This window comes from Sceloporus undulatus, chromosome 7 (assembly GCF_019175285.1).
Source record: "Sceloporus undulatus isolate JIND9_A2432 ecotype Alabama chromosome 7, SceUnd_v1.1, whole genome shotgun sequence".
Lineage (NCBI taxonomy): Eukaryota > Metazoa > Chordata > Lepidosauria > Squamata > Phrynosomatidae > Sceloporus > Sceloporus undulatus.
The window spans coordinates 27,834,201-27,861,158 of NC_056528.1; the positions used below are offsets into that span (position 1 = coordinate 27,834,201).

At 42.9% G+C, this 26,958-nt stretch overlaps 1 protein-coding gene across 9 annotated transcripts in view; it reads left to right on the top strand.

Moving 5' to 3' along the window:
- Positions 1-26,958, top strand: part of SBNO2 (strawberry notch homolog 2) — a 100,006-nt gene that overhangs the window by 32,890 nt on the left and 40,158 nt on the right. For 8 of the 9 annotated variants that reach the window (XM_042479796.1, XM_042479800.1, XM_042479797.1 and 5 more), the window contains 3 exons: positions 2,097-2,321; positions 3,111-3,190; positions 10,725-10,848. In XM_042479796.1, the coding sequence (XP_042335730.1) occupies positions 2,193-2,321; positions 3,111-3,190; positions 10,725-10,848 (333 nt within the window). In that variant the 5' untranslated portion in view covers positions 2,097-2,192. Of the gene's footprint in view, positions 1-2,096; positions 2,322-3,110; positions 3,191-10,724; positions 10,849-17,211; positions 17,691-26,958 lie in introns of those variants that run through there. The other variant, XM_042479803.1, reaches the window with a different exon arrangement.

A 26,958-nucleotide genomic window follows, 5' to 3' on the forward strand; every position in this document is an offset into this window, starting at 1 on the left:
GAAGTAAAACAAGTTAACTGGGTTGAGCAGAAGCTCAGAGACACTCTTAGAAACATGTAGGAAACTGCTTTATCTGGCATTGGACCATTGCTTCATCTACCCCAGTGTTGTCAACTCTTGCAGGAAGCTGTAGAATTCCAGGGTTTCAGGTAAGGCTCTTTCTTAGTCCTACTTGGATAATTCCTGGGAATAACTGGTGGTCTCCCATCCAAGTATTTATGATTCCCTTGGTCCTTCATTCTAAGGAATCTGCATCACCCTGCTCTTATTTTGAACCCTGTGGGCCTAGGGGTTCTAGTTAAACAAAAGTAAAGAGAACTAGTAGGTGTAGCAAACTGTGAAGTAGAATTATAAAATCTTAGAGTGGAAAGGGACAGCAAGGGCCATCTATTTCAACTCCCACCAGACAGTAATATACAACTAAGGCAGTCCTGAAATATGATCCTCCCACCTCTGTTTAAAGATCTACAAAGGAGAATTCACCACATTCAGTCAGTTCCACTGTCAAACAGCTTTTGCAGTAATAAAAGATTCTTCCTAATATTTAGATGTAATCTTTTTTTCTTGTCATTTGAACCCACTGGTTCTTTTTCTTTTTCTAGTCTCTCAAGCAACGGTTCTAGTACCTGGAGCAACTCTATCTTCTCCATGACATCTCTTCAGACATTTAAAGATGGCTGACATGTTACCCTTTAGTCTTCTCTTCTCTAACCTAAACATACCCAGCTCCCTAAGCAGCTCCTCATAGGCCATGGTTTCCAGACCTTTCACCATTTTGGTTGCCCTCCAGTTTGTCAATATCCTTCCTGAATTGTGATGCCGAGAACTGAACACAGGACTCCAGATGAGGTCTGACCTAAGCAGAATAGAGTGGTGCTACTACTTCTCTCAGTCTGGTCACTGTGCCCCTGTTGATGCAGCCCAGAATTGCATTGTATGCCCACCTTTGTATTGTACGTCCCATATTCCGCAGCCATGTTGTCCAGATGAACTCCAAGATCCTTCTGAAATCCTAGGATTCTATTAAATCTGTTTTCAAATGCAAAGACTCAGCTGTGTCTCCTTTATATAAAACAGAATGTGCCTTAAGTATGTCCAAGGCACCTTTCTGGCAGATTAGAAGCCTTGGATTATATTTCTTAGTCCTTTGTACTGGTTGAATATAAGTGGTCAAGAGTCACAGAGACTAGCCACACAAGTCCACACAAGGGTTTGGTTTCCTTTGCCAAGCTGGAAGAATCATTGTTGGCTTAGGCTGGTGGGAGGTATAGTCCAACACTTTTAGGGCACAGATGGCAGTTGCCCTACCTCAGGACTTTCTTACTTTCAAAACCAAGTGAATGCCTATATATACAAAAGCAGCTGTCTTATCTCTGTGATGGGATCTTATTTCTGTCATGATGCAGCAGGATGTGGGTATGTGGGTTGGACACTGAGGCTGCTGGGAGATATTGGGAGTTTTCCAGCATTTTTTCTAGACTGGGACTGTTGTTTGGTGTTAGAGACTCCTAAGATTTTGAGTGTCTTTCCCTGAAAGTACCAGAAACTCCACCTAAAGCAGACATGCTCCCTTTCCTTTGCTATATAGGAATGAGAAGCTCCTTTCTCAAGAAGATCCTTTGCCTGAAAATGTACAATTATGCCTGAAAATGTACAATTATGGGACAGTCAGGATTCTTTTGCTGGATTGTGTTGTGCGTTTGGTGATGTAGACCTCTTTGGATCCCTTTACTACTCAGTGCTACGCATAGACTGATGCTGTTTCCATCTGTCCAGTCGTCTTAACTTATTTGTTGTTATTTACTGTTAAGTTGGCTTTGACATATCATAGCTCTCTGAATGAAAGACCTCCAAGACATGCCCTGTTCTTAACAGCTCTGTTCTTGCAAATTTTGGTCTGTGGCTTCGTTGATTGAATGAATGCATCTATAATATGGCCTTTCTTTTTCCTACTGCTTTCCATTGTACTTCCACAAACAAGTGGCAGTGCTGTTTTTTAGCTCCCTTGAGTCTCGTTATTAGAGAAAGGAGGGATATAAAATGAATAAAATTATCAACATCATCTGAATAACCCATGGCTTTTCCTCCCTTTTTAGGACATGTTGCAGAGCGGGTGGCATAGATAACGCCTCTTCCTTTCTTCTACATTCTGGGATCTCACCCACCTCCTCCATGAAGCAACCCGAAGCCTGATGCCCTTGTTGCACTTCACCATGGATGCAGGGAAGAGCTACCACTCTGCATATACACACCAGCAGTCAGGCAACACACTCTATGGGATGCCCACCCTTCAGGCCCAGCGCAGCCTGCACACCATAGAGGTGAGTGCCCCTTGTAGAATAAGCTTTGCCAGCATGTGCCAGTTGTATAGACATATATGAGATGAATATAATTTTCGTTATACTTTTACTCATAACCAACTCTCTAGTTTTAGTCATAGCCCATGGGAGGTATGGTTGAACCTGTCTGAGTTTTTAAGATCTTCAGACAGGCACGTTTGCTGAAGGCACAAGACAGAGCCTTCTCAGTGGCTACTTCCAGGTTGTGGAATTCCTTTCTATTAGAGGTTCGGTTAGCCTGCTCTCTGTTCTCTTTCTTTTGGGAGGCAAAGGCCTTTCTTTGACACTGTACAACTAAAAACTATTAATACAAAAGGTAAAACACAATTGATCTATTTTTAAAAAAGTTAAAAAGACAGATTAAAAACAGTTTTAAAAACTAATTTAATACATAGTAAACAAAGCATGCACGTACACACACACATCCGTTAAAAGCTCCATCTGCTGCAAAGTATTGAAAATCAAAGAGGATTGGTAACAATCAATAGATGTGATGTAGAAAAGAGACAAAATTTCAGGCTTTTGAGAAGGGAGATTATTTTTTATTGCAGTCTCTCTAAATAAAAAGGTCTTTAACTGCCAGGGGAAAGAATTTAGGGAGGGGGCCAGTCAGAACTCCTGGAGAAGGAAGTTCTACAACTTCAGTGTATAAATTGTTGCCCTAGATAACAGTCTGGCTGCATTTCTTTGGACCAACTGAAACATTGCATTGAGTTTAGTTTTCATGTGCAAGCAGTGTTGGATTTGACACCTGCCCTCCTCTGCTTGCAGAATTCTCCTTCTGGGTGGTGGAGTCCAGACTTGTATTCAACTGCTCCGTATTCGGCGCCATCGTACCTGAGCGATAACCAGTAAGTGCTGCTTATTATTTGTTATTTCTGTGATGTTTGCATGCTGCTTTTCAATCCCAGCAATGATGACTTGTGAAGTGAATTATAGATATGGAAGAATTATTTGAAGAAACTGTTAACCATTATGGAGCATAGGGGCTGCAAGGAGGTGGTTACAGCAAGAGATAACAGAGTTAAAATTCGTCAGAAAATCTAATGCCAGACATTTGAATTGAGATGGTGTCACCAGGTTTTTAAAGCAGCAGTATGGGACAGTCGGATGCCAGCTCAAGGCTAGCTAGGAACACATGTGCCAGGCCTGTACAAGGCTGCCTCAGATCTCATGAGAGGAGAGGCTTTTGCAAAATCTCTGGGTTCCTATAGGATCTCAGATCTTGCAGGAACCCTTAGCTCAAAAAGTCTCAGAATGACTACTTGCCATTGTGAAATCAGGAGCTTTTTCTGTTGTTAGCATGCTGTGAGCATGCTGTTTATTGTCAGCAGTGGCCCTAAAAGAAGAAGAGTAGGCACCAGTCACACTCTTCAACATATGGAGCAGAAACAAATGAACCCAGTGGATGCAGCATTTAGTGTATTATTTGAGGCCATTTTGCTTTGTACCAAATGTTCAGGTATTAGTCTGTTGGGAGTGTAGCTGCCTTCCACTCAGCAACTTGAGAAATATGGGATTTGGGGTGTCCTGTATGAATTGGAATGCAAGTCCCCAAATGAAGGGCATTTCACATAAAAGAGGATGTTTTCAGTACCCCAAATTAAGCTTACCTTCTGGCAGGATGTTCGCGTTGTTGTTGTTGTTGTTGTTGTTGTTGTTGTTGTTGTGTGACTTCAAGTTGTTTCCAACTTATACGACCCTAAGGTGAACCTGTCATGGCATTTTCTGGGGCTGAGAGTGTGTGACTTGCTGTCAGTTTCAATGGCTGAGTGGGAATCAAACCCTGATCTCCAGAGTCATAGACATAGTCCAATGCTCAAACCACTACACCACAAAAAATGGTTTCTGAACCTCCAGTGTTAGCAACATTATCATTGTCAATAACATATCTGCATTGAATTCCACCCTGATCTCACTATCTAGAATCCCACCTCCCACCCCCTGAAACCATAGCCATAATCCTTTGAGTAATACTGGTGGTCCCTGGACTGTTACCGGTCCCTGGCAATTTCCTGAAAAGAATGGAACAGTTGTACTCATTGCATAGAAATATAGTGCCAGTCCTTGGGACATTTGAAAAATAATAATTGTCCCCAGCACCAGAAAGTCTGAGAAGCATTACTGTAGACTGTGGGTAGATCATAACACCATGCCAGCGTGTCCTTACACTGGGTTTCCGGGACAGCGCAAGGTTGCTCCTTCTTCCCCAGCTGTTCAGACAGCCAGAGGGCTCACAGGCCAAAGCGATCATCAGCCACAGGTGCAGATTGCAACTCTTTCTCCTTTGTTATGTTCACAGTCTCTGTGGCCAATGCATCACCTGGTGCCAGGACAGCTTGTTGTTATGTATCTTAGAGTCAGTTCCGAGACTTTCCCCTAGGGTTTTCTTGGCCAAATATATTCAGATGAGGTTTTTTGCCATTACCTTCTTCTTCACAGTTCCTATTTTGGCCAGGAGGGGGACATAGCAGTGTGGTTAAAGACACTACTTGACTATCACAGGAGAAAGAGACCCCACCGTCTCTAGATCATTGGGTCCATTACCCAGCTACGTTTACCATCAAGAAGTTCCTTCTAATGTTCAATCGAAATCTACCTCCTGTAACTGAAAACCATAAAGCCAGGTCCTCCTGGGGCAACTGAGGGCAACTGAGAACAAACCTGTCCCCTCCTCTATGTGATAGCCCTTGTGGTTTTTAAAGAGTGCGATCATCTCACTCCTCAGTTTTGTCTTCACCAGATTAAAGTTTATTTATTTACAGTATTTATACCCCACTCTTCAGCTGCAAAGGCTCTCAGAGCATATCTTTCTTCTGGCTTACAATCTAAATAAGACGAAACTTGCCCAACTTGCTCAACCTTGCCTCCTATGTTTTTGCTCTTTGTACCTCCTGTCATTCTTTGTTGTCCTCTGACCCTGGTCTATATATCCTTCTTAAACTGGAGTGTCTATAATTGAACTCAGGACTCCAGAGGAGGCCTCACTAGCACAAAAACGTGGTGGGACTATTAGCTCCCTTGACTTGGAAACTGTGGTTCTGTTAATGCAGGCCAAAATCTTTGCATTAATAGAATCATAGTTCTCCCAAATGGCAGGACATTTATAGGACACAGCTCTCTCTCCCATGATAGCTCTTTGCCACCTCCTGGTGTCATACGCCTGAGGCAAACCACTTCATGGCAGAACTGGCTGTGGTCAGAGCAGAGGAAGTTGAAATTCAGCTCTGGTGGGTTTAGACCCAGGATGTGGGCTGAGAAACCCTCCCACCTGTCTCCATGGGAGCTGCAGCGATGGAACAGTCCCTGCAGAGTAGCTGTCATCTTTCCAAGCATGACACGTTCTGGCACCAGCGACGTCTCCAATTCCACGTCAGAGTTACTACAGGCCAGGGATTCTGAGCAAGACTCTAAAACCAGCAGGAAGACCCAGTCAAAGGGAGCCAATTAATCCTCATATTTCACAGGCCAGCAAGCAAAGCGGGAGAAGAAATAAGGAGTACAAAGCCCAAGCTGTGCCAGAGAAAATGCATCCTTTCGCTTGTGTATGTGTGTATTTTTAAAGTCTTTTTTTTTCTTGAACATAAACACAACCACATTCTCTTTTATACATACAAGGGCCCTTGGTATCCACTGGGGTTTGGTTGCATGACCCCTCGTGGATACCAAAATTGATGGATTCTCAAGTCCCATTAAATACAGTGGCATAGTAAAATGGTGCCCCTTATATAAAATGGCAAATTCAAGGTTTACTATTTGAAATTTATACTTTTAAAAAATATTTTCAAGCTGTGGGTACTTGAATCCATGGGTACAGAAGGCCAACTGTAAAACAAACATGCATAACAAACAAAACCAGAAACCCAGCTAAACTGCAAAACAAAAACTAACAATACTTACACTTCCCACTCCCAGACTGATGGTTATATTCCACAACAGTCAACCCTCCTTATCCATGGATTTTTTTATCCACAGATTCCAAAAAATATATAAATTCCAGATAGCAAATCTTGATTTTCCATTTTATATAAGGGACACCATTTTGCTTTGCCATTGACTTTAATGGGACTTGAGCATTCATGGATTTTGTTATCCACGAAGGGGGGGGGAGGTCCTGGAACCAAACCCCAGTGGATAACAAGGACCCACTGTACTACTATACTTCCTTTATATAATTTATATTTATTCTTCTGCTGCATTACAAAACCTAAAACAGAGGTATAGCCCCAATAGTATGCAAGAAAGTAATGAACAATTCCTAATCTTTCTTAAAATTATTCAAAGATTTCTTCTTAATTAACATTGCCAATTTGTTAATTTCAGCAAGTTCAGTTGTCATTGTCAACCAGCTTTCCTTTATCGGAATAGTGACATCTTTCCAGCTTTTGGCATACACTATTCTTCCTGCAGTAATGAAATGTTTTAAGATTCTTCTTGATTTGTTCATTCGACATTCTCAACAGAAAAGTCTCTGGTTCATAGAATCATAGAATCTCAGTGTTGGAAGAGAACACAAGGGCCATCCAGAATAGCAACATCTTTCCATCTTACCAACCCCCTGCCATGCAGGAATGTATTAAACCTTATTTTAACTTTTAAAATGTCTTCCAACAATGAATGAATTTGAGGCCAAAATTTATATGCTTCATTGCAAGTCTACCACATCTGGTGGAACTAGGTCTCAATTTTCTGTTTATGTTTCCAGTACTTATTTGAACTATTTTTTAAACATGTTTGATAGCCTATCCAGTGTTAAATACCACCTATGCATTATATAATAATTTCCCCTTAAATCATAACTTCTACTGCATACAAACGATTAGTTTACAATACCTTAAATCATAACTCAACATAAATTTAACACTTTTTGTCCACATCTTTTCCCATTTTCCCATTTGGATAGGGGACCCAGTACTTTGAGCCCATTTCAACATATATGCATTTATGTGTGCTTCTTCATCCAAACCTTCTTTGTTGGAGGTTTTTAGATGGAGGTTGGAAGTCTACCTCTACTGTTGTGGTGAACTCCTTCACTGGCAGCAGGTTGAACTAGACAGCCCTTGGCTTCAGGTTCTATGGTTTATTGATCATGAGCTGGAAACTCTTGGCCAGCCTTTTCCAGGTTCCTCAGAGATTCTTCTGAGTAGCTAGCAATCTCCCAGCTAGCTAGCCCTGCAGGAAAGTGTTGCTCAGTCCCACAAGCCTGACTTAATGTGGGCCAGCAGCTTGTGGTACATACATGTGTCTGTATATATGTGGAGAAGAGGCACATGTGTTGTGTCCACACTGGGGGAAGGGGTTCTCTCTCTCTCCTTCTTGGCATCTCTGTTCAGCAGGAGCTGAGAATGGCAGACCCAGCTGCCTCCTGGCCGGCCGCCGTGTGTCTGCAGTTGATGCCCATGCTTGGAATGGGCTGTGCTTTTTTTCTTTCCTTTCAGGAGGATTCCTGTAAATTCTCCTTCTTGATCCTCCTGGGAGGTGATAACAGAAGTTCTCCTCCTCCTCCTTTTTGTTTGCGTACTGCATATTGAATAGGGGATCATAGATGGGACTTATCGATTCACAGACCTCCCTCTTCTCTTTGCCTTCTCTTCTGCCTCGGTCTTGCTTGGCAGCAGCTGTTAACATATTAATGGGCTTTTGTTTTGTCGAAGCTTAAGTCTGCTGATTTCATACACACACGCGCGCATGCATGTGCATTAACGCAGGTATACCTCAGCAGGCTTTACCTTTTTCAACAGAATAATTTCGTTTCAGAGCTAGAAATACCATGTAGGGAATAGGGATAAGTTCTTGCAATCCCTCATCCTCCCCCACCCCAAAAGAGGAATTCACTATGTTTCAACAAACTTTTTATTCAAAGCTAACAATATGCATGTATGAAATAAAGCAACCAAGTCAGGTAAGCCCTATGAGAAGTCAACAGAAACAATTTGGGCCTTCTAGAGGCCACTTGGAAGGCAAAAGTTCCTCTTGAAAGTGGTGCTTTTTTCAGTGGTGCTTTTTAAAATTCTTTCATCAATCTCCACTTTTCTTAGGATTTCCATTTTGGTGGCCAGACACACAGATGGTTGCAGGAGTAGTTGGTGAGGCAGCCTGATCAGCTCTTCTCCTTTCTCTCTGTTTTGCTGTTTGTGCAACTCTCAGTAAGGGATTCTGGAGGCAGTTGCTGTTTACTTTGCCTGTCGTCGTCAGCCATAGGTGTCTAGAGTAGGAATAGGTGAAGAAGAATCTAGTTCTTTCCCTGATGAATCTTTTTTTACTGCAGACACATTGCTGCACCTGCCTTGAAAGTCTGTGCTTTTCCCACAGACTGTAGTGGTTTGAGTGTAGGACTACAACACTCAACACTGGAGATCAGGGTTGGATTCCCAGCTCGGCCATGAAACCCACTGGGTGACCCTGGGCAAGCCACACGCTCTCAGCTTCAGGAGGAGGCAATGGCAAACCTCTCTGAACAAATCTTGTCATAAAAACCTCATGACAGGTTGGTTGTAGGGTCACCATAAGTCAAAAATGACCTGGAGACACACAACAACAGCAACAAAATTCTAAAACACCTGGAAGGCCTAAGGTTGTCCTCCTTTGTGGGAAGCCATAGTGTGGCCCCTTCCAGGTATTGTTGAACAATATGAGGAGTAATGGGAGTTGCAGTATAACAACATGTGTATGGCCATACTTTGTCCGATGCCACAGCACTGAAGCTGAGAGGGGCAAAGACTTGAAAATCTAAAGGAATTTGTTTTTCCTTGGATCTTCCCTTGGGTGCCCTGTTGGTTTCTCAAGCGCTTCCGAGCTTGACTTTTGGTTGTTGTGCCAGGCGGCTGCCTCGCTCACATGTCAACTCACCCGGCAGCCGGTTTACTGGAAAGGTGATGAAGCAACATGTCAAAGGGATGTGGGAGGTTTTCACGTGGTGGAGCTTTGATAGTAAAACCAAAACCAAACCATGTGGGGTGGAGAGAGTGGGGTGGCTCAGAGGCTTGCAAGGGGTGAAGAGGAAGAGTGCTGTTTGTGGGTGTGCAATCTCCTGATTTTGACCTGAACTTTCCAGAGAGGAGAGAATGGAAAATTTATGAATACCCACTTTCCTCCCCTTCCCCTAAACACAAATAGATAAGTGTTCCTTATGGGTGTCTGCAGTGAAATTAGAAAATTTAATTTTCTGTGTCTTTCCCATCACTCTGCTCAAAGGAAGGCTTGTCAAGTGGCCGGTCCTCATTCCCCCCCCCCCCCCCTTTATTTACAGTACCAAACCAGCTTTGAATAAATCTTCAGAGCCAGCGTGGTATAGTGTTTTGAATGTTGGGCTAGGAGTCCAGGGAACAGGCTTCAGATCCTGGCTTGGCAAGTCACATTCTCTCACTCAGCCTCAGGGTATGGCAGTGGAAAATCCTCTCTGAAGAAACTTTCCAAGAATATCCCGTGATAGGGTCGCCATAAGTCAGAAACAACTTGAAGGCACACTGCAACAACGATAGAATTTATTCTAAAATAGGAGTCAAGGTAGCTCATTGTTGCAGAGAGGGAAGCTTTGCTGATATTCAGGGAGTAGGGCAGAACCGGTGTCATAAAAATAAGACTAGATATGGAAACCAGTGGGATGTACTGTAAAGATTAGACTGTTGGACTCCAGAGACTCAGGTTCAAGTCCCCTTTGAACCATAAAACTCAATGAGAGGCCTTGGGCCAGTCATGTTCTCTATCTTGTACCCTGGCCTGCCTTACAAGGTTGTAGTGAAACGAAAGTGGGGAGGAAGAGGAAAACCATAGAGGCCTCCTTGAACTCAAAGCAGGAAAGGCAGGGTATCAGTGCAACTAATAAATAAGTGTATGTGTATGTGTAACAAGCCCGAAAAGTTACTTTTTAAAAGTAGTTTATTCCTGTTATTCATCAGTTTTGGGAAATCCACTTGTTTTTTGTTGTGTGCCTTCAAATCATTTCTGACTTATGGTGGTCATAAGGTAAATCTGGTCCAAAACACACAGAAGAGATAATCCAGTTTGAGACCTCTTTAACTGCCCTGGCTCAGTGCTAAGGAATTCTGGGAACTGCAGTTATGTGAGACATTTAGCCGCCTCTGCCAGAGAGCTCTGATGCCACAATAAACTACAATTCCCAGGATTTCCTAACACTGAGCCAGGTCAGTTAAAGCAGTCTCATACTGGATTATTTCTGTGGTGTGTTTTGGATGCCTATCATAGGGTTTTCTTGGCAAGATTTGTTCAGAAGAGATATGCCATTGCCTGCTGAGAGAGTGTGACTTGCCCAAGGTAGTGTAGATGCAGTGTAAGGTTAGTGTTATACACTTGTCTGTGGCAAACAAAATGCTGTCATTCAAATGTGCCTGAATTAATATCTCTCCCTATCTCCCTTTTACCTAGGCAATATTTTAATACCACTTGCGATTTCTACACAAATTCCATTGGCGGGCTACCATTCCCGGATACCAACTATGCAACCCCTAGCTTTGCCGATTGTTTGCCGAAAAACGGTGATTTTCCTCAGGTAAGAACAGGCTCACTGCCTATGCAGCCATAACCCTTTGCCAAAATGGATTATCTTTACAAAATGTGTGCCTTTTGCACCCCTGTCTGGGGAAAAACCAACAACAAAACCCTCTGCTTTTCTGTTTTGGAGATTCAAGGGAAGGGGAAGTTTTATGGCAAGGGAGCACTTGTATTATGGAATGAGGTGCAGAGCTTCTGATCTGCTGTGGTTATTGGACTTGTGCTAGGTTGGATACAATAGAGTTATGTTCGTTGTGGTTTTTGGTAGAAGATGAAATTGCTTGCACAGATCTTCATAAGCTTATTTTATAATGAGCTGGGCAATTGTAAAGGCTTTTTTCTTTTGGTGGAACAGACTATTTCAGCTGGCCTTTGAGAACATCTCTTGGTTACATCTCGCTTGGACTCTTGTAATGCACTCCCCATGGGACTGCCATTGGAAACTGCAGCAGTGAGTCCAAAATGCTGCAGTCAGACTACTGCCTTTGGCTGGTTATAGCAAGCATGCCTCCAGGTTGACTCTGTCTTGAGGGGTCTCTATTTGTTGTGTGCCTTGCAAGTCATTGTCAACTCGTGACAGCCCAAAGGTGACCCTATCACAGGGTTTTCTTAGCAAGATGTGTTCAGGGGTGATTGTCTTGGTAAGATGTATCTTCCCCTTCCTTCCTCTGAAGCGGGATGGCATCAGGTTTAGTTTGTGCCACATCTTGTGTTCCTTAGAAAGGAGCATGAATCCCTTACTTTGGATTTCTTTTTAATTAATTAATTTATTTATTTTGGATATTTTGCTTAATGCCCATGATGATATTTTTGTTTTAGCTGAAGCTGTTGTTACTTCGTCCCTTTTCCTCCCTTTCCTCAAGGAGGTCTCCTCTTGCCTGCTTCTAAATTTGCAACAACTCAGCGAGACCGCTTTCGGCTGAGAATGAATCCCAATTTGTTTACAATAGAAGCCCATATGTGGATGCAAGTTGCAACAAATTTTGAAATAACTAAACTTCCAGCGCAAATGACGCCCACGCTGAACGGCAGACACAGAGAAGGGAGAAACAAAATGCCTCTGGGATTTTTTCCCCCCTGAGCAATCTTTGGCAACTCGGCTAAGGTTGAATTTGGGGCAGCAAGATTTCTATAGTATGGTTCCACCCAGTCATGAATCAGTCTTCTGATGCGGAGAGCATGGTGTGTTGCCAGTGATGTAGAGGTGTTCAGATCAGAGTGTCTGTTTTTGTTGACTCTCCTTTATTTGTAGAATTCCATAGAACTGGTTGCTCCAGATTCTGTTCTTTTGCCACACTTCTTCACAGTGTTTCAACAGGAGCCCTTTCACACTACATGGTTATAGAGCTATAGTTCCACTTGAACTGCCATGGCTGCATCCTATAGAATCCTAGGATTTGCAGTTTGGTGAGGCACTACACCTCTCTGGTTGAGAATGCCAAATGAGAGCCAATGTGGTGTAGGGGTTTAAATGTTGGACTGTGACTCTGGAGACCAGGGTTTGATTCCCCCCTTTGCCATGAACTGACTGAGTGACCTTAGGCAGGTCGCACTCTCTCAACCTCAGGGGAGGGCAAGAACAAACCTCCTCTGAACAAATCTTGCCAAGAAAAACCCATGATAGATTTGTCTTAGGGTTGCCATAAGTTGGGAACTACTTGAAGGCACACAACAACAGCAACAACAAACTGCAAATTCCAGGATTCAGTTTAGATGTTGCCCCGGCAGTTAAAGTGGAAACATAGCCCTATAACTCTGTAGTGTGTAAGGGCCCCAGGAATATTGACTAAAATCTTTCTTGCTTCATTTTCTTGAATGCCCACTATTAGTTGGTTAGCTACATCTTTCCTTCTCCATCGGCATCATTGGCCAACTATTGGTTGTGTATAGAGGAGACAGAGATTGTTTCTTACAAATAATGCACAGTTGTTGTTGTTCTGTGCCTTCAAGTCATTTCCAATGTATGTTGACCACATCATGTGGTTTTCTTGACAAGATTGTTCAAAGAGGGTTTGTCATTGCTGCCTTCTGAGGCCGAGAGAGTGTGACTTGCCAAAGGAAGTCCTCATTGTTCTGCCTGGTTTAAACAGGAGTCTGTCTCAGACCACAGATCCTGCTAAACCAGTGTTGTTGGCTGGCAGTGTCTCTCTAGGGCAGTGATGGCAAACCTATGGCACGCGTGCCAGAGGTGGCACTCAGAGCCCTCCCTGTGGTCCAATGTGCCATCGTCCCAGCACAGAGTTTGCCAGAGTTTCTTACTAGAAAGCCAGAGGGACAGGGCACTTTGCTATAAATAAGTGTGTTTTGGGTTGCAGTTTGGTCACTCGGCCTCGAAAAGGTTCACCATCACTGCTCTAGGGTTTCTGATGGGAATCTTTTGTAGTCCCACCTGAGGATGCTGGGAATTGCAAAGACTAAGTAAGCTGTGGCCTTTCATTTAAAAACCTAAGTAAGATTCCAGTATTCTTGGTTCTTCGTGAAGTATTGATTTAGGAAGGAACGTAGGAAGGTGTCTTACTTTTAAGTCACACGTAAGATCAGTGTAGTTCAGTATACTGAACTATAGCAGGCCTCTAGGGTTTCACATAGGGTCTTTCCCAGCCCTACTTGGGGACCACAGCGTCTGGAAAAACATACCTTTTGTTCTCCGTGCCTCTTATCATCTTCATTCTAGTTGCTCTTCTATGAACCCGCTCCAAAATGAGGTACCTAGAACTGAACTCACTACTACAGATGAATGCATAACATAAAAGGGCTTTTACTTTCTTTGACTTGGAAGCTGTGCTTCTCTTAATGCATGTTTAGGCTAAAATAGGCTAAAATAGGCTAAAATATGCTTTGTGAACACCCTAAATGCCCTCAAGGCATCGGATCCTGTCTGATCTTGGAAGCTAAGCAGGGCCAGCCTGCTTAATACTTGGATGGGAAACTGCCAATAAATCTAGGTGCTGTAGGCTGTATTTCAGAGGAAAGAGCTGGCACCTCTCAGTATTCTTTGCCTAAGAAAACCATTTAATGGGATTGCCATCAGTCAAGAGGCAACTTGAAGGCTCATGCACACAAAAATATGATTTGCCTTCTTTGCTGAAGCATCATATTGCTGGGTCATGTTCATTTTATGATCAACAATGATCCCAAGGTCCTTTTCACATGTACTGCTGCTAAGCTAAGTATGACCTATCCTATACCTGTGTATTTGGTTTTTATGACCTAAATGTGGAATTTTGCATTTGCCTTTTTTGAATTTCTATTCGTTTCAGCCCAGTTTTCTAGTTGTCATTCTAAACTGACTTTTCCAAACTCTGAGAGGTCTGAGATTGAACCTGGGATCTTCTGCATGCAAAGTTGTTGTGAGAACTGGGTCTCCTGCGCATAACGTTCAGTTTCTAGCCCTTATAGTTCTGCACAAATTACTGACATACATTGCAAGCTGTCTTCCACTGAGTAAGGCCTTTGGTTCTAGCTCAGTCTTGTCTGTAATGAGCTCTCCAGGATGTCAGGCGGAGAAGGGAATTTCCCATCATCTGTCGCCTGTTCCTTTTAACTTGAGATGCTGAGGATTAAACCTAATTGCCAGCTATTCTCCTGCTCTGAGATGGGGATCTTTCTCAGCCCTGTGGAGTGGAGACCTTTTTTGTGCCAAATATGTTCTTTGCCACTGAGCTGTGATGGTTCTTCCACATGGAAGGAGAATAATGCAAGAAGAGGATTTTAAAACTCCTCTTTAATTAAAGCTAACTACAGCACTTAACCTGTAACCCTCCTGCAATAGGATGGGATTTTATTTTAAAATGCCATAGAACTGTGTTTTCTTGCAGAATCCACATTCAACGTTGTTAACTTGCAGTCTCTCTCCCCCCCCCCCCATTTTCGGTAACCATGTTATTTTTTGTGGGAACTGTGGTTCAATAAGGAGAAGTGGTATGAGCTGGTCTTCAGTAGGATGGTTCTACTCAGCTAGTGAAGCAGTCATTTGAATTCATTTTGAAGAAATGAAGAAGTGTGCATTATACCCTTACTCAGAGTGTAGCTACATGGGACATTAGCCCCAAAATGATGGCATTGCCCCCAATAAAAATCCACCCCTATAATTTTTTCTTTCAGTCCTCACATTTCTAGCATTGCAAAGAGACAGTAAAAAGTGTTCACACCAAGAACACTTCTGTCTGCTATGCTCACAGTTGGTCACTTTGCCTGCCTGACCCCTTTTCTTTTACTGCCTGTGGCCTGTTACAGACTGCCAAATAAAGCTGCTTCAGGTCTCTTTGGAGGCATGCTATTTAAATGATGCATGGGTCCTACGAGTCCGGAGGTCGCGCCAAAGCCACACTCCATTCCTAAGCACTGGAGTGCCGCTTTGGTGCAGCTTCCAGATTCTTAGGATGCATGCATCATTTAAATAGCATGCCTCCAAAGAGACCCAAAGCAGCTTTATTTTGGCAGTCTGTAACAGGCCATTTAATGTCATGTTTTTAAATGTATAGCTGAAATCTTAAGTGCTGTAGATTAGGGGGACTGAAGGAAAATTTCATTTGGGAGAAAAAAATTATCATTTAGGGAAGGCAGTTGTCTTCATTGTGCCCCCTTTTCCTATAGCTCCCCTCCTCCTATCAATACATTGGAATTTTCACTGGGTTAAAAAACACACAACGACACACAATTCACCTTAAACCAAAAACTGGTGCAAGAAAATTAAAAACATTCAGACCTGGATTTGAGCTGTTGCAGAGATTGTCCCAGTCTCTTTTGGGGAGTTCAGTGCTGATAGTGGCCTTTAAATCCTACACAACTTGGATCCAGACTATCTGAAATGCCACATCCCCTTATATAAAGCAGTGTGAGCTATAAGATCTCCAGAGGAGCGTTTTCTCAGCCCCACCACCTTCGCAGGTGTGGTTGTTGAAGACTTGAGAGGGGGCCTGCTTGGTGGTTGCTCCCAGGCTGTGAGACTCCCACCCACAGGAGGCCCAGTTGTCCCCTTCCCTGCTTTCTTTCCGCAGGCAGGTAAAGATGTTTTATTTAGGCAGGCTTTTCAGTTTTAATTATAGATCTGTAGCATGTGTGTAAAGTGGTGTGCAGCATGTGTATTAATCTCCTCTTGCAAATATGTACTAAATCGATTTTTAGCTGTCTTTATCCATGTTTTCAATAATATTGATGTTTAATTTCTCTATAATTTTTGTAAATTAATATCTTAGCTGGACCTTTTAAAAATTATTGTAAGCCACCTCTAATCCCATTTTGGGAGAAAGTCAGGATATACAGTCAGTCAATCAACATGAATCAATACATTGTGTGGTCCACCAGATGTTGTACTGCATCTCCCAGCAGCCAGTGATGAGGAAAGCTGGACATTTGCATTTGAACACCATCTGGAGATCTGCTTGATTCCCACCTTTGCTTTAAGGGGGTAAAAAGCTGGACAAAACTTGGCATGTATTTCAGAAAGCAGAGAGAGAGAGTCTGCAAAATCCTTTCAGATATTACTACTGATACACAGGAATGATTCATGCTAGATGAGTCCAGTAAATGTCCCACTTCCTCGAAGTGCATTTTAAAAAAATCAAACTCATATCATAAACGTATAACATGGTGCTTTTTAAATGTGCAGCCCTCCCGATGGTGAACTACATTTCCCACCATCCTTGTAGCTGGGTTGTTTTAGGGCTGTTTGGAGTTGCAGTCCAACATCTGGAGGGCCGTCGAGGTTCCTCTTGCCCTGTTTTAAAGTGGCTCTTATTTGGTGACGGCTTTTAAAAATGAGCTTTCAGCTTCCTTGTACCAGTCGGGACCAGGAACACTGTGTGGATTTTACTGGATTGATTTATTGAATGATTACGTTTTATACCTGGTCTTTCTGCCCAAGTGTGGCTCTCAAAGGCAAGAGAAATTAAAATAGAGTGAAAACAGATCAAAAATACATTGGGAGAAAAAACAAAAGTCCCCTAATTTCCAAAGGCTTGCTTGGTTTTAAATTTTTTCTTTAGCGTTTGCTTACTGTTTAGGTTCCTAGCGATAAGGGTTCTTAGCATGGTTATAATATTTTTCTTCTTCTTCTAGCAGCTGTTTAGGTTGGAACAGAAACTTGGGTGAGTTCCTTTTTCAATGGAGGATTTGCGCCAACCCTCATGAACCCACTTCTAAATTTAGCCTGTATTTGGGTTCACCCGACCTGAAGTGGGGAAGGAGGAAGAAGGTGAAGAAACAAGAGGGGAGAAAAGAAACTTTTTAACCCCCTTTTTTGGCCAGACCCAGGAGAGGGTCTGGAGAGAGGAGAAAGTTGCTTTTCCTTCCAGTCTCCAGACCTGTGTCGAACCCAAGGCCTGACCGGTGCCTATCTCCTCTTTTGTTTACAGTGGCTGTGTGGTTTGAATTGCACGACATACAGTAATTCTGCTCTCATTGCCAGTAATTTCACTGACTTACCAGGCAGGCTTCATTTCCTGAAAGTCAGCCGGGCTGGACTTAGAGGAAGCGCCGTACCCTCCTCTTTCTGACTAAACCAATCACTACGGACTTTTATTGCAGCCGTGGGGTGGCTTTCCTCCCAACCTCTCTTCATCCACACTCCTCCTCTTCATCCTCCCTCCCTCTTCTTCCCCACTCTCTCTCTTTCCATTTCTCTAATTTAATGCCAGTTCTTAAAAACACCCTCCATGTCCCTCTCTTGCCGGCTTCTGCCACGCCTGCTGTCATGAAACCAGACTTGTCGCCTTTGGGTGCTGCGAAAGTCCACGCTCCCACTTTGCCTGGTTCGGTCTCTCCGCCTTGCCCATCCCCGCATGCCAGCTTACTATGTCCCAAGTGCAGTTTTGGCTCAAGTACGCCTCTCTCTTCAAGGTAACTTTTGGGGGACTTCTTTTTGGGTTGGTTGGTGGTGGTTATCAACATCTACACAAATAGAAACACAGATGAACACACACACACACATGCCTCTTTCTGTTTGCGGTGGGAGGAAAACTTAAAAAACTGGGCAACAGTTCTACCACACTGCAAAGTTCAGGCAATTTTGTTGTTCTGTGCCTTCAGGATATTTCCAATTTATGACAATCCAGAGATCACTGAGCAGGGATTCGAACCCTGGTCTCCTGCACTTTTAGTCCAACCCTTTAGCCTCATTGTCTATCAGCTTATTTAACTACCTTGTAGCATGGTAAAATTCTATGATTTATACTTGTTAATGTGTAAAATCAGAATGTAAAGAGATCTTGTTGCACCTTTGAGACTAACTAAAAGAAAGAAGTTGGCAGCATGAGCTTTCCTAGACTTAAGTCTACTTCCTCAGATTCATTTGCTGGAGTGGAAAGCCAGGGACAGTAGCGTGGCATAGTGGTTTAAGCACTAGACTGCTTAAGAGAGAAGCCATGGAAACCCACTCAGTGATTTTGGGTACATGGCACTCTCTCAGCCTCAGAGAAAGGAAGTGGCAAACCCTCTCTGAACAAATCTTGCCAAGAAAACCCCATGATAATAGGGTTGCTGTAAGTCAGAAATAACTTGAAGGCATACAATAAAAACAACTACAACAACAGACACTTTTTGGGGATGCCTTGGTGCCAGTAAGGTGATTTACTGCGGGAGATGTGATGCTATAAACTTTGACAGAGAAAACAAAGTGGGGTGGGTGTGAAGTGATTTGCTTTGCTGTGACAAGTTTCAAGAAAACAAAAGTTTCTTTACAAAGAAAGGAATTGATAGGGGACACTTCAGAGACACTGGAAATGTACTTTTTGTGTTGTGCCCCTCATCCACTGGGTTTGGGCGTTTTTCAGTGTCACTTTCTAGACGGCTAGAGTTGGGAAAAGGTTTTCATCACTGAAGCAATATCTGAGAAAGTGACGCTTCTAGCTTTCAGATTTTCAATCTCTTTCATGTTGTTCCAGTGTCAAAAAAGACAACAACCCCCCCCTGCCCGCTTTATCCATTTGCGATCCTGGACTTCATATGTTTCTGGCTCTGGATGTTGTTTGGGTCTTAAGCCTTTAGTTTTTTTTGTGGTGTATGGGAGACCCGACAAGCTTAGCTAGGAAGTAGAGTATAGTTGATGGATTGTATGTGTTGAAGCTCCCAGTCTCCAATTTGCTTGGACTTCTCAGCTCCATCTAGAAGTTTGTAGCAGCTCTGTATCTCAAAAAGCCAGTTTCCATGTTTTTGCCTGTCTTTGCCGGGACTGGTTTTTTGGTTCCTCTTTGTGCCTTGCCTTTCCCCAGATGAGCGCATATGGATCGTTCCCTTTTTTATTCCCAGCCTTGTCAGATTTCATCGTTTTACTAGGTGTGCTTATGGTGGAGGGAGTGTTGGTAAGAGACACCTCCACTCCAAAACAGTGTTGTAAAACAAGGATGGGTAGGAGGTTGATAGAGATCTATTGAACCATCTCTGAGCCATTAGTAAAGAATTCTGACTTCTAACAACATCCCTATGTTCAAAATTACAACTCAAAAGTGAAGAAAGTTTAGAGAAACTAGGAGTGCCTTTTTCTTTGGGAGGACTGTAAGCGCTGTTTAATTCCTGGATTTGTTAATCACTATAATTCTTGGACTCAGAAGTCCTGAATTTCAAGTGTTAAGTCTTTTAGTGGATTTTGGAATGCAGTTGAGGGTGTGTGAATTGGGCAGACCAAAATGAATAGCACCCACTTGATGTGTGCTCCCACCCAATATAATATGTAGACCTCTATTGAAACCCAATGTTGCTAGTCACACGTTGTGAAAGGCAAGGTAGGGCGTAGCATCTATGGATCCAGGAACCTTTGGACTTGGGTTCAAGTGACATGCTTGTCATTGCTTCTCCTTTGAGCAAACTCAACAGGATTATTATAGCATAGAGCAGGAAGAGATTTGCTTAAGGAAGGACGAAATGGAGGGGGGAAAAGAGAAAAAGATTAAGCAGAGTTTTGTCCTGCATGTTACAGTTTTAAGCAAAGCCAGCTGAAGTCCAAACTGATTTTTCTGATCATCTCAAACATCTTTATTGTGCCTCTCTGCTGACAGTGACCAAGGTCTAATGACAAGCTAAACAATGCAAATGTAGGAGTATACAACCAGGAAATATTGGCTAAATTGTAACTTCTGTCTTCAAAGGATGCCATCTTTGAAATTCCACAGATCTCTTTAGGCACAGCCAGAACTGACAAAGCAACATTTTCTGTGCATCCCAAGGTTTGCATAGCATTGTAAGAGTGGCACTTTAATGCTGTCATTGCATGCCGTTGCATTTTGACTGTACCTACAGTGTCTTAAATCCTCTGAAACAACCAATGTGTCCAGTCAATACTAACTCATTTTGCTTCTAGCCTCTTTCACTTATTTGCTTTTTAACCCCTCCAAAAAGGGACTGGGAGAGTGATTCAGGAGATAAATGAGAAGAGCTTCTCCTAGTTTTTCTCCTTGATCACAAAAACTTTCCAAGCTGGCGTTTAGCTTTGGATGAAAAAGACAGTCAAATGGATGGGTTGACTCCAACCTGTGAGATCTGACTACCCTTTTCAGCTGCAGTTGAAACTTTTGATCGCTTTGGTATCTCAGGTTTCACCTACCTGTCTGTGAGGTCGAAAGAATTGGAACTCCTAAGGCAAATCTGTTATGAGGTTTTCTTCGCAAGATTTGTTCAGAGGACATTGTCATTGCCTTCCCCTGAGGCTGAGAGAGTGTGACTTGCCCAAACTCACCCAGTTAGGTTCCCTGGCCAAGTGGGGAATCGAACCCTGCTCTCCAGAGCCATAGTCCAACAACAACAGCAACAAAAACCCACTACACACCATGCTAGCTCAAGCTACAGCGTGCTTTTCAAAAGCGCATCTCCATCTTTGCTGTGAACCATCAAGTTGTGGGAGTTGTTTAAGATGGACATATTTATTACAGCAAGAGATTTTGCTGGTTAGAATCTACTTCATGAGATGTAATTACATATAGATACACAGAGGGATGTAGATCAGGAAGTCAGTACAGAATCAGATGAGGCAAGTTAACAGTAGATGCTGCTCACTTTAGTATTAATAGAGAATTTAAAGCCAGAGGGAATCTTTTTTCTTTAATTTTGACTTAAAATGGTGTTTTTTGGCCTGCTTCTTGTACTGAGATCTGCAAGCACTAAAGTTTGCAAGAACTTGAATGATTTTGCGGCACAAGGCAGCAGCAACAAACTTAGCTTAGGCAGCTATTTAAAAAGTCATTGGATAAATTTGTGGCTGATCTTTTCTAAAAATAACTGTTCCTTGTGACTGCAAGATAGGACCTCCAGTTCCAGAGAGAGTCTACCTTGGAGGACTGAAGTGGAGGAATAGATGAAAGGAGGGAATCATGGCTGACTTTGTACTCCCCATGGAAAGCTTCCAGAGGTATCTGGCTGCCCTTGGAAACAGCATGCTGGGTTATTATTAGTATGATTATTAACTAGTGGGACCTGCAGCAAAATGTTGTGACATCAAGGGTCCCTATTTATTTGAGCTGATTTGTTTTGTGTTTCTTCATAAAGTGTAAGATTCTACCTTTCATCCAAAGACTTCAACATGGTATATAGGGCTTTCCTTCCTTCCCCATGTTAATGCTCACAACAGCCCATTGAGGTGGGCTAGAATAATAAAGAAGGATGGTTGGTTCAATGGGATCCAGTGAGTTTCATATCTGAGAGGGGATTAGCACCTCAATCCCTTAAATCCCAGTCCAACTCCCAATCACTATACCATGCAAGCTTTTAGTTCTTGCCAGCCATATCCTTTTCTGACACACTTCATTCCATCTTTCCTTTACACACTCCTGTTTTCTGTCCCTGATCAACAATGTCCCATTGATTTTGGAATTATCGCCCTCTCTTTAAATTTTCTTTCAGAGGATGTTTCTACAAACCTAACTTCCCACTCATCGTGTCTTTTTTCCCCTGTGTCGAGAATTGTTCTTACTTCACAAGTGTCTAGCTTCAGAGACTCACATTGCGGTTAGTGCAAAATAGGATTTACAGAACACCATGCGTGTTCATGATGTGTTCCAGTAACATAGTCTCTGTCCAAAGGGTTTACGCTGTAGAAATATTCTGAAATCTGCGCACGGACGTCACAACTTTTCAGATCCACACTTTTCCTCTGCCTTTTTATACTGCTTTTTGTCTCACGGAAGAGAGCTGTCAATTTCAAAAGCTTGCACCTTTTTTGTGTCTTGATTGGCTTTAATAAAAGGGCCGCAACATGGATTTTTGGAATTTCGTTTTGGGGCTGACGTTGTTACCTTTTTTTATTTCTAAAGGTGTAATAACTAGAGAAATATTCACAAGGAATGGAAGCAAATTGAGGCAGAAGTAGGCAATAAATTCAGTCTATATTCTGATCTAGTTTCTCATAGTGGTGTTTGCATGGAGTAATATGGCCCCTGATTCAGCCATGGCACTACGGATGGATACATCCCCTAGTCTTTGCGTTTGGTACAACTTGCCGATTCACATATGAGACATACGCAGTGCAGGGGTAGTTGATGAAATCATAGAGCTGGGAGAGACCGCCAGGGCTATCTAGTCAAACCCTTTGCTATGCAGGAATACACAACACTCCCAAAAGAAGGCGAGTCCACCCTCCTCCAAGGCAATCCATGCCACTGTCAGGCAGTTCTTACAGTCAAGTTCTTCTTCAATTTAGGTGGAATGTCATTTATTGTAATTTGAAACTCTTGGTACATGTCTTAGTCTTTGGATCAGCAGAGGGCTTATTATATTGACAGGAAAAAAGACAAGACAGGCCAGCAGTATGCAGTGACGTGACACAAAAGGGAAAGGGGATGAGGAGGGAAGAGGAAACCTAGACACTCAGGGTTGGATTTTAAAAATGTTATAAGGTCCATGTCATGCCATGAACCTTCTCTAACCAGTTTTAAAACTATAGCTAAAGACTATATTGTTCAAGGAAGCGTTTCCAGGTAGTGTGTGACTGTTTTTGTTTGACATCTGATATTTGACCTGATGTCTGTTATTTGATATTTTATTTTATTCTAGCTTGTATTACTGTCTACTGTTATATGCATTTGCTATTTTTTAGATTGTACGCCACTGGCAGGTTTTATTATTCTTGTCGATTTTATCCATTCTATGTACAGCGCTGTGCACATTTACAGCACTTTATAAATAAAATGTAATAATAATAATAAGGTAATTGACATAGTGCTTTCCTTCTCATGGTACCCCCTGTTTTCACTGTTTCTGGCAAATAGGGAGAATCTCTCGATTTTAGTTCCCACTAAAGTGGCTGAAAGCCCTTCTTTTTCTACATCATACAGGTGATAAGGTATTATTGTTACTTCCATAGCCTGTCTAATCTAGTGAGATTGAGGCAGTGATGTACATGGCTCTTCCCCCCCTCGCCATTTTAATCCTCAGAGTTACAACTCTGTTAGGTAGGTGAGGCTTAGTGAGAATGGATGACTGGCCCAGGGTTACCCAAAGGGTTTTAGAGGTGAGTGGAGAATTCAAAACGTACCTTTCATAGGGAGTGGTCTTGAAACCACCACGCCCTATGAGGAATGTCTCGGGGAGCTAGATATGTTTAGCCTGGGGAAGAGAAAATTAAGAGGTGACATGATAGCCACATTTAAGTATTTGATGGGATGGCGTATTGAAGATGGAGCAAACTTGTTTTCTGCTGCTCTAGAGAATAGAACCCAGCTCAAGAGATTGAAGCTACAAGAAAAGAGATTCCACCTCAGTATTAGGAAGAACTTCCCAATGATAAGAACTGGGACTAAGCTGTTCCCCCCATTTTCCAGTCCCTGGTGTTCAGTCATCTAAGGTACATTGTCTTTATGCTTGCAGGATCCATTAAGCTCTTGTGATAGACAGCCAAAAAGAAGAATTCTGCTAACTTAGACCATTTAACCCAGTATTCTAAGCACTGTAACAGCGGCCAGCCCACAGGGTTGGTGTGAAATTAGCAATCCTTTCACCTTGATTCCTTCTTTTCCCCTTAACATCTGATATTCATTGATACACTATTTGAGTAAACGGAGGCTCCATGTTTTACCCCTTAAGACTGATGAAAGTTTCGTCAGGCTTTTCAGTTCCCTCTGCGAAATTCAGAGCTTAAGAAATTTGTTTTTTCTGACTCCGACTCCCAGAATCCCTTAGACACTTACTGAGAACTGCATGTCCCCAAAGTAACAATTCTAGATCCTGGAGAAATTCTGCCTAATCTCTCCGTAATGTCTTCTGCATCCACTTTGTCTTGCGCTAAAGAGTTCTGTAGTGTATCCCTGCTGGTATATTATGCTTTGGAAAGATAGACAAGACGTGAATAAACTGTAAGCTTCAGTTGAAAGGGGCAAAGTGACCTCTTGGTGAAGCCATCCTTGTATGAGGTGGGCTCATTCCTGAGCATGGAAAAGTTACTTTCACAACCTCATTCTACTGGTTCCCACATGCTGTTCTGTTTACAGTCCAGCTGCTGTGATAGACAGGGATCCTGTTCGGTGACAGAATCCCTGCTTTGGGGATATAGGGTCCCCGGTTCAACCTCTGACATCTCCAGTATAAGAGACATGCGGTTTTAATGTGAAAAGACCCTTCACTGGCCGAGAAACTGTTAGTCAGAAAAGACAATATTGAGTTAGATTAGAGGTGGGCAAAAAGTGGCCTATGGACCAGTCTCCCAAAGCCCCAGTTTTAAAAAATGAAATGAGTTTTTGGGCAGAAAGCCCCGTAAACATGTGAAAACACCCCCCCCCATCCCTGCAAGCACATCCAAATATTTTCCTATGTAATGTAATGATGTAATGACCACTTTCTATCTTCCTGTTTTAAACCAGAACCACAAGGGCTAGAAACATGGTTTACTTTGAAGGAGAAGACCAGTGCCCCGTGACAGAGTCCCAGAGCTGCATGCAGAAATGGTTGAAGGTTCAAACCCCCCATGCATCTTCAGTCTGAATAATTAGGTTGCAAGTGGTAGTGTGGCTAGTGGTTTGGTTGTGGTTAGGTAGCATGGCTAGTGGCTTGAGCGTTGGACTGCGATTTTGGAGACCAGCGTTCAAATCTCTTCTCTGCCATGGAAAAGACACTCTTGGCCTCAGAGGACGGCAATGGCAGATCCCCCGCGAAGAACCTTGCCAAAGAAAAAAATCCCTATGATAAGTTCACCTTGGAGTCCCATAATGCACAACAAATGGGGAAAAGACCCTCCTGCATCAGGAACCCTGGAAAGCTCCTGCCAGTCAGAGTGAACAGGTACTGGTCGTGGTGGACAAATTGTCTAGACTTGGCAGAGGAACCAGCTTCCTGCGTTTGTCTCTGAAAGCATGGCAGGGCTTTCCATAACCTTCCCCCAAGCATTTGGTTGGAAACCAGGGAGTCTGAGAGTTAAGGGCTTGGCACAAACATCCTGGCACCCACAAGTAGGAGGAGAATACCAGGCAAAGGGATCTGTGTACGGGAATGGGCATACCTTGCAGGGTTCTCTGTGTCCCTCAGTTTTGAAGTCAAAGACATTTTCTTTCCCCCCATCCCTCTGTACCTGGGCAATTCCTCCCTACCTTCTACCTTTGTTTCTGGGCATTCATGTGGGATGTTCTATTTTGATTTTGATTTATTTATGGTATTTATACCCTGCTCTTCAGCCCTAAAAGCCATGTTGCCCAGCGTGAAAGAGCGCAAGCTGTATTTGTCATTTCTCCGTCTTCTTACAGTGGCTGCCCTTCTTACAGGGGTTTCCTTTCAGCTGCCTCTTCCTCTCAGCCTCAAATATTGCAACAGGAATTCTGGCCCGCCTTGCCTTACTGTTGTCTGCAGGCCTGAGAACATGTTGTCCTCCCAGATTGCCGGTCTGACATGTGGTTTTATTTTGTGCCATCTCATTTTTTTGCTTATCTGATTGGTTTTATTGCCTTTATTGCCACTGAGTGTTTTTAAAGTTTCATGCTTGGGTGGTTTTGACAGTGCAGTGAAATAAACAGATAAACCATGTTCCATGTGAAGAAATGCAACGCCCTGCTTGGTTAGTCATGCTGGTTAGTACTAATTAATTATGTCAATTAAGAATACCTAAAGACCCAATTAAAGCTGTCAGCTCCAGATTGGCAACCTCTGATTAAACCAACCACAATGCTGCCAAAGTGTGTGGTAGCATCTTTAAGAAAGGTTAGTGGAATGAGGTGAGGAGAAAACTGAGGCTGCATTTACACTGCAGGATTAATGCAGTTTGATGGCACTTTAACTATCATGGCTCCATCCTACAGAATCCTGGGACTTGTGGTTTCTTGTGGCTCTCAGACAGAGAAGGCTAAGCATCTCGTAAAACTGCAAATACCAGAATTCCATACCATGGTAGTTAAAGTGGTGTCCAATTGCTTTAAGTATGCAGTGCAGATGCAGGCTAGGACTTACCAGCTCTTGTATGTGTATGTGAGTCACAGCTGTAGACTTCCCTCCTGAAAAGTAGCCTATTAATTGCTTTTGGGTAAAATACATTATTCATATTCAAAAAACGTTGCATCCAAACACCAGCTGAATGAAACTACGTGTGAAAGGGATCTAGGAGTCCAAGTAGACCATAAGTTGAACATGAGTCAACAGTGTGATGCGGCCAATGCGATTTTAGGCTGCATCAATAGAAGTATAGTGTCTAGATCAAGGGAAGTAATAGTGCCACTCTATTCTGCTCTAGACAGGCCCCACCTGGAATACTGTGTCCAGTTCTGGGCACCACAATTAAAAAAGGACATTGAGAAACTGGAGCATGTCCAAAGGAGGGCAACTAAAATGGTGAAGGGTCTGGAAACCATGTCCTATGAGGAACGACTTAAGGAGATGGGGATGTTTAGCCTGGAGAAAAGAAGGTTAAGAGGTGATATGAAAGCGTTGTTTAAATATTTGAAGGGATGTCATATTGAGGAGGGAACAAGCTTGTTTTCTGCTGCTCCAGAGACTAGGACCCGGAACAATGGATGCAAGCTGCAGGAAAAGAGATTCCACCTCAACATTAGGAGGAATTTCCTGACAGTAAGGGCGGTTCGAAAGTGGAACTCACTCCCTCAAAGTGTAGTACAGTGCTACCCCGGGATACGAATGCTCCGCCTTACGAAATTTCCGGGATACGAAAAAAATCCATTTAAAAAAACTGTTCCGGGTTACGAAGGTT